General features: G+C 37.8%; 1 protein-coding gene across 1 annotated transcript; it reads left to right on the top strand.

Moving 5' to 3' along the window:
* Positions 1 to 710, top strand: dpm3 (dolichyl-phosphate mannosyltransferase subunit 3, regulatory). The gene has a single exon (XM_061818208.1). It carries the CDS (start codon positions 1 to 3, stop codon positions 277 to 279), a length of 279 nt encoding a protein of 92 aa, XP_061674192.1. The 3' UTR covers positions 280 to 710.
* Positions 711 to 8379: the final 7669 nt, after the last annotated feature.

Here is an 8379-nt window from a genome sequence, read left to right as displayed (position 1 = left end):
ATGACCAAACTCCTGGAGTGGCTGTGCGGCGTGTCGGCGGTGCTGGTCGCCTGGGTGCTGGTGGCCTTCGACCCGCTGGACCTGAGCGTGCCCCGCACGTACCGGGAAGTGGCCTGGCCAATGCCGCTCTACCTGCTGGTGTCGTTCGGCTGCTTCTCCCTGGCCACGGTGGGCTACCGGGTGGCCACCTTTAACGACTGCCATGAGGCGGCCGAGGAGCTTCAGGCCCAAATCAAGGAGGCCAAAAAGGACTTAAGGAAGAAAGGCTTGAAGATTTAGAACTGTGGGACAACTATTATTACATTTACATGAGGATACACTTGCAAAAAAATGTGGACGGCTTGAGACCGGAAGCCATTTATGGCACACACAGATGTGTAAATACACGTGTCGATTACAACTGACTTATTCGTGTATCATACTTTATATTCAAACCACGAGTTGGAACTGTGGTATGTATAAATACTATAAAACAGGGAACAAAAGTATTATTTACACATTCCTGTGGTCGAGTTTCTAGTTTTTTGTTTTTTTTTTTGGCACGCACCCGTCACTAACCACTTGTGCTATTAGTGACGAAAAGACATTTTTTTTATATTTTTTAAAGCACTCGTGAATAATTAATTATTTGAGGTTTTGTGACGGCAATGTAAAAACATGAAAAGAAAATCGAAAAAAAATACAATAAATTAAAGATTTATAAAGCAGTACATTGATATACAAGTTTGTGATGCGAACGGTTGATTTTTATTTTTTATTGCTTTGACTTACGAGCAAAAATTCTGCTACGCCGGTGAACTCACCTCACATTTTTTTTGTCAGCACACCTCACAGCATTTCGTCAGAATGTGAACATCGTGCGCATGTAGCTCGATGCTTACGAACACCGCCATTCAACCCGTTCATCAAGCGACTGTGCTAACACAAACAAAGGCGCAACACATGTAGACACACAAACACTCCAAAGCATACTCTATCGCCGTGGATAACGACGACTATTACTATGGTTGTCAGAGGAGACATTTTGTCATGACTGTATGTACTTCCTGCCGTGACTACACTGGCATGGATAAAGACACACCATTTACTGCAAATAATGTAATGAGCTAGTTTCTCACAGCGCGAGGGTTGGGAATTGTTACTCCTGGAAGCTCACATCATAAAAAATAAAAACACGTTGTAAACCAGGTGCGTTCTTGCTCGTCAGTGTAAAACCACACGAACACGTTGTGTTTTGTGCGTAGCCTGCGGCTCTGGCAGGAAGCTCATACAATTAAAAAAAAAAAAAAGTCTATTTTTCTTCAATTGTTTTTTTTTTTTTTTTAATTTCTTTCTCCGCCTCGAGTGCCTTCGTCAGCACATCTTCAAGCGTGAACGTCGGAGCGGCGCAGTTGCACGCCACCGCCGGGCTGAGCCCGCATTTGTCTACGGAGCGGAATGAAAAGGTTGCACAATTTTGCGGTAATAAATCCGGTCGATATTACGACTGACGACCGCTGAAGTACTTTTTTTTTTTTTTTTGTCCAGAGTTAGCATTGACTTCCTTTCATTAAAACAACGGCGGAATTCTACAAATTGAGCCTTGATGCATTGCCCCCTCCCAAAAATCATGAAGCAAAACATTTTTAAAATTTGTATTGTCGTTCCAAAACTACTAGACGGCAGCTGGAATGATTGACAGCCAGCGTGTGAGAAAATATATTATGGTGCGATGATACAAAAGCCCTTAAGTCGGGGGGAATTATGAAACTTTAGCACAAGAAAAACACATCAGGAAAAGGCTGCTAGAACATCTGAGCTTTGGGGTTGATCACACTTTTATTTTAGTTGTATTTATTATTGTTATTATGTAATTACATTTTATTTAGTTTTATTTGATTTTAATTTAACACTTTTAATAGTGGCAATTGAGCGATGACTCCCATTGAAAACGTTTGCACGCTTTTGGTTTACCGCGAACACAGCCGCATCCCATTTTGGAGGGTGTGCACACTTTTGCAACCACATTATTTCAGTTACTTTTGCTTCCCTTTGACAACATTCCTCGCAAAAATCTAAAGGTATAGGTCGCGATATGGTCGAAAGGGTTTCCAAACAATTTGACATGGTCTCAAATTCCAAGAAAGCTGGCATTTGATTTAGGGGTGTGTAGACTTTTCTTATCAAGGGCATGTGAGCAATAACCTGCGGCGAGCTTTTGAAACGATGTGGTTTCAGTTGAACGTGTAGGCATTTAAACGTTTACTTCTCTCTCTTTTTTTTAAAATGTTTAATAAACTTTATGCAGTCTTTTTTTTTTTTTCATTCGGGCCGCGTTTCTACGGGATCAACACGTGTACCCGCCGGAACAGCAAAAACATAAAGAAAAGCGGGAACGCGACGGAAGTAAATTAGCGCCACCGGGATTTGAATTTGAAATGTAAAGTGACCTCATTTCCTGTTGCTTTTCACCAGGTTTGCACGCACTGCGGGAGGGATTTTGGCCCGGTCCTGCGCGCGGATCTTCTCTAGATCCGACGGTTTTTCCGGGCTGTGGCCGAGAAACACGGAGTTCCGGCTCCCTCCGAAGATTTTCTATGGGGTTTAGGTCTGGGGACCGGCTAGGCCCACGCCAGAACCTTAATTGTGCATTGCGGTCCCGACGTACACGCCAACGCTGAAAAGTTGCACTGAAATGCAACGATTGAAAATGTGATCAACTTTATATTTCAAATTCAAATCCCGGTGGCACTGATTTACTTCCATAAAAGAGAAAGATAAACGCGTTTGCAATTTCCAGCCAGCGCACGAAGGCCTTCGCCGACTCGCTCAACGGCGTCGACTTGTCGCCACATGTGAAATATTTCTGGGGTGCGCTTTGTCGTCACCGCGCCCGCGTCGAACCTCGAACGCGGCCAACTGTTCTGTTCGGGTTTTCGTTCTTTCTTTCTTTTTCTTCTTTTTTTGTGAAATCATGCTAATGCTAACATGTTACATAGCAACGCATGGAATATTACTGCGTTACAGACTACATTAAATTAATTAAATTTTATATTAATATATATATATAATTATTAAGAATACAACACTGAAGAATTGAATAAAATAGTATAAAAAAAATAAATCACCCTTAGAAGAGTTTTTGAAAAAAGTGTGAATTATTTGTCATTTGTGTGCATACTGTCATTGTCATTCTGTGCATACTGTGTTGTTTTTTTTTTTGGTCGTATTTTTTTGTTGTTTTTCTGTTTTGTTTTACTGTTATCGTGTTGTTTTTGTAAAATTACATGTGAGAAATCGAATAAATATATTGTGGGAAAAAAAATAAAATAAAAATATATAATAAAAAAGAATAAATGGTTTTACAAAAAGAGATGGATACACATGCAGTAAGGTCCCTAAGAATATTAAAATAAATATCCTGCATAAAATATCTTTAGAACTATTGTTATTATTGTTAAATGTAGTTGACATATGCTAATCAAAACAATTATTGTTTAGATCGTTTTTGATGGAATAAACAATAATGTAATGATTTTAAAAATAATAAAAAAGACTAATAAAATACAAAAAAAATGAAAAAAGAGATAGCGTGATGATACTAATAAAAATAGTATAAATAAAATAAATAAAAATAATGAGAAATAAAACTAAATAATTTAAAAAAAGAAATAGATACACATGCAGTAAGGTCCCTAAGAATATTAAAATAAATATCCTGCATAAAATATCTTTAGAACTATTGTTATTATTGTTAAATGTAGTTGACATATGCTAATCAAAACAATTATTGTTTAGATCGTTTTTGATGGAATAAACAATAATGTAATGATTTTAAAAATAATAAAAAAGACTAATAAAATACAAAAAAAAGAGATAGCGTGATGATACTAATAAAAATAGTATAAATAAAATAAATAAAAATAATAAGAAATAAAACTAAATAAATAATTTTAAAAAAGAAATAGATACACATGCAGTAAGGTCCCTAAGAATATTAAAATAAATATCGTGCATAAAATATCTTTAGAACTATTGTTACTATTGTCACTCCATGCACTAAGGTCCAGAAGAAAAAGAAAAATAAATATCACGCTAAAATATCTTTTGAGCTATTGTTATTATTGTGAAATGTATTTCATATATGCTAATCAAAACAATTATTGTTCGGATCCTGTTTGATGTAATACACAATAATGTAATGATTTTAAAAATAATAAAAAAAGACTAATAAAATACAACAAATTAAAAGAGATAGTGTAATTATACAAATAAAAATAATAAAATATAGTAATATAAATACTTTTAGCATATGCAGTAGACGCCACTACAATGGATTCAAAATAATACATTAAAGTATAAATACTCAAATAAAAAAAATACAATTCAGCTAAATGGAATTCAATAAACAAAAAAGAAAAAAAATGCAATGAAAAATAAAAATGATAAAATAATAAAAATGATAAAAACATAATTTCCTGTTTTCCAATACTGTCCCACTTGTGTTAAAAAGAAACATAAACCATATTTATGACACAATATTAGATTGCAAAAAAAAAAATCCCCCAATATGTTCACAACGCAGCTTCCATCTTTTCATGAAATTAGTCAAATTCATTTTTCCTTTCATAAATAGTTGCCACACAGACAAGAACAGAGTCCTCATTTAAAAAGGGCTGCCATAAAACAAATATGAAATTATTGACTCTGGCCTTACAAATTGTCGGTGAATAATAGAAGTGAAATGACTCTCACGAGTACAAATATGTCTTTGTATGGTTGCGCTCACATGATATCAAAACACGCTTTGATCATTTCAACTTCTCATGCAAAAAAATTAAAAGGATTTGAATTCCAAGAGTTATTAGCCAGGAGCAGCTTTTGGTTGATATTTTCATCCTGCGGTCTCCTCACATGAGATTTTATTACACAAGCCTTTTCATTTTTTAAATATATGATCAATTTAGTGTTTAACAATAATAATTAATAATAATTCTATGTACTTCAAAACCTAATCACATGCAAAAATGATTCAAAAATCATTTATAACATGGTAACTGTGCTTTAGAAAACATTTGACTTCCAGAAAAATTTGAGTAAGTAGGCGCCAGAACCAGAACCAGAACCAGAACCCAGAGAGGCGACTGGGACACCAAAACGGTCCCCCTGACGGTGACTTTGAGTCTTCACTCACATGGCTGCAAGCAAGTCCACGTGGAAAAGGCGGGGACTCCCCCCCCCCCCATAAAAAAAATCATAGGTTATCATATTCCCGGCTAAAAAAAAGAGGCACACGCAGACCCGCGCACGCGTCCAGAACCTCAAAGCCGTCTCCAAACGGAAGGAAAAGACACAGCTGGTAATGGAAGCCGCCGGCGAGCTGAAACGAGATTCGATGGCGAGGGCGCAAATGACAGCACGGGGAAATGACGGGATTATTAAAAAAAAAAAAAAAAATGAAAAAAAAGAGCAAGCTGAGCAAGAACAAAGGAGGAGGAACGGAAACGACAGGCACCGAGGGACTCGTTTCGGGCTTGCTGGTTCTGTTTCGGTGCCGCTTGCACCAACACAACGGTGTCGGTTTCCCCCAGAGGGCCGTTAAAACCATAAAAATCTTTAATCCCCTCGTCATATTTACAAATTTATGAACTAGTTTTGGAATCACAAATGAAGGGCAACGGGCTTTTCAAGTACAGTCGAGCCTCGGTTCTCCGTTGGAAAACCGAATCGACCACCGTTATTTCCGCGTCGTGGGCGGGTCGGCTGGTCTGGCCGCGTGCATTCGGTGATTTCCGGGTTTTGTTGGGGGCTAACGGGACAAGCCGAAAGGAAAAGAAGAAGTTGGGGGCTTTCAAGTATCGATTTTTGTTCGAAAAGACAAGCAAAAAGAATTTAAAAAAAAATTAATCTCGAAATTTTCCATTTGAAAACTGATTTGTTCGAGAACCGATTGCCGATGTTTGCTCACATAAAAACGCTCGCGATATCTCAACGTTCTCATACCTGATGTGACAATTTGAAATTTTGGTAGAGATTTTCACAATAATCATGGAATTTTGACGCGCATGGTTTTCCTTCCCGGGCCACAAAAAAAATCAAAAAAAAAAAAAAAGCACATGGCGGACCGGATCTGGCCCCCGGGCCTCGAGTTTGACACCAGTGGAGTAGAAAAATCGGATATAAAATTCCATGACGTGTAACCCAATCAAGTGCCTCTTTTCAATGGTTGCCCTCGGGATGCCCCCGCCCCCCCACCCCTTTTTTGTTGTCGTATGTTTGCCTCCCGACTGCGCCGGAACATTCTAGTGCTGCATTTAAGGTCCACAGCGCTTGTTTTTGGACATTTACACAGGCTGGCCTGCCTGACGAGCAGGTCAATAAATAATAAAAAAAAAGGGGCGGGGGGGGGGGTGTCCTTGCTCAGTGGAGCCACTCGGGGGAAGGCCCTCTGTAATTTATGGTCCCCCCCCCCACCCCCCACCCCTGATTTGGGAAACCTCAGGGAGCTGAGAGGGAGTGGCACCAACGTTTGGCGCCACAGCTGTTTTTACTGTCATGGCCGTAAAGAAGAGAACGGACCCCGTGACAACGCAACGGCCGCTCGTGGGGACAAGTAAGTGAGGGTCAAAGGTCGTACGGATGTGCGCGAGCGTGTTTGAGATCACAACGTTTAAGTGGCAAAAGGCAACCCCTCCCGGAGGTAAACATTGGCACCTTCCACTCGGGCGTCATCCCACTTTTCAGCGCTCGGCAGGCCGCGTTGACCCGATTAGCGGTCCTGTCACATTTGAAAAGGCCGATGCGGAAGGCGCGCGGGCCGGGACCGGAGCGACTCTGAAATGTCAGAAAAAAAGATAAAAGTCACTTCACTGTAAAAAAAAAAAAAAATGGATTGAAAAAACGACATTTCTACTCAAATATATATATAAAAAAACCTTCAGTAACTCAAATTGTAAAGTCAAGCAAATGCAATAGTAAATACATGAAATTTTGAATGCCAAAATAGCAATCAATACAAAATTAAAATGCTGTACATTAACAAAAGGATTAAATGAAATGTAAAAAAAAAAATCATTTACAAATCCATTTTAAATAGTATGAGATACATTTTTTTAAAAAGTATTAAAATCTTGAATGTTAAAATAAAATGTAAAAGAATCAGTAAGTCAAAACAAAAATTTTAATTAAATTATAAATTGTAAAAAATTAAATTAACTAAATAAAAAAATTAATTAGATTGATTCAAGATCAAACCACAAAAGTCCATCATTAAATAAGTATCATTTTTTTAAAAATGCTAAAAAAGTGCTAATAACTAACTAAAAATGTGTTTTTAAGAATAGAGATTAAGTATTACAATATGATAAAATTGAAAAGCATATTTAAAAAAATAATTAAGCTTTGGAAGTAATAAAGGAATTTTAATTCGTTTGCGTGGCTGAGTGGATAACGTTGAATTTTAAATATGGTTGATGTACCGCTTTGTTAAATCGACAAATTATATGTACAATATTTAGTGGCCTAATAAAATTTATAAAAAATTACAAGCAAGTTGTGGATTGTCATACAACTTTAAAAAAATGGTACTATTAACACAACATTAAACACAAAAATAATAAAAAAAAAAAATCTCACAACTTCACTCTTTTGGGTTTCCCAAAAATATTTTGTTTTTATTCCACATGAAAATTTCACATTAGTCATATCAAACAGGTTCCTTTTTATATAATCTTCTATATATTTACATATAATACACTTGTCTTACTTACACATGTACAAAAAGTTGGTTAAAAAAAAAAAAAAAAAACAAGAGGAAGGAAAAACTTGAACGCTCACGATTGTGCTTTTGTCTTTTCAATTCATCCGAAATTGAACCCTTTAACAGCTTATCGGTTGAATTCATTTTAGCTTGGATTATTATTTATTTGTAGGGGGTGGGGCGGGGGCTGTGGGGTGGGGGGGGGTGAGACGAGATCCAACAAACAAGAGAAGGCCAGCCTCTCTCCGAGATACAAAAACACACAACAAGTCAGTGTTTGTTTTGGGCAGGAAAACCATTTTGCCGCACAACTTTTACACACACACGCGCACACACACACACATACGCACAACCATTCATGCACACACACACACAACACACACACACACACACACCTCTCACTTAGCGCATGGTATGTACAGGAAACCTCCCGATGCGATGTCATAAATCAGCTTCACAGAATGTACAAACAGTTTTTTCGATGGCGGCGGGTGTATAGTGTGTGATTGTGTGGTTGCCACGACAACAGTCCGTCAATGCTACATTTCGGAACGTGTGTGTGTGTGTGGGGGGGGGGGACAAAAACAAAATCGTTTCGGACACCAACGCCACCGGAAACCGTCACGGCAACAACAACAGCA

Source organism: Syngnathoides biaculeatus, chromosome 1, assembly GCF_019802595.1.
Source record: "Syngnathoides biaculeatus isolate LvHL_M chromosome 1, ASM1980259v1, whole genome shotgun sequence".
Taxonomy (NCBI): Eukaryota; Metazoa; Chordata; class Actinopteri; order Syngnathiformes; family Syngnathidae; genus Syngnathoides; species Syngnathoides biaculeatus.
The sequence above is the reverse complement of the archived record's forward strand: the minus strand, read 5'-3'. Positions and strand labels throughout refer to the sequence as shown.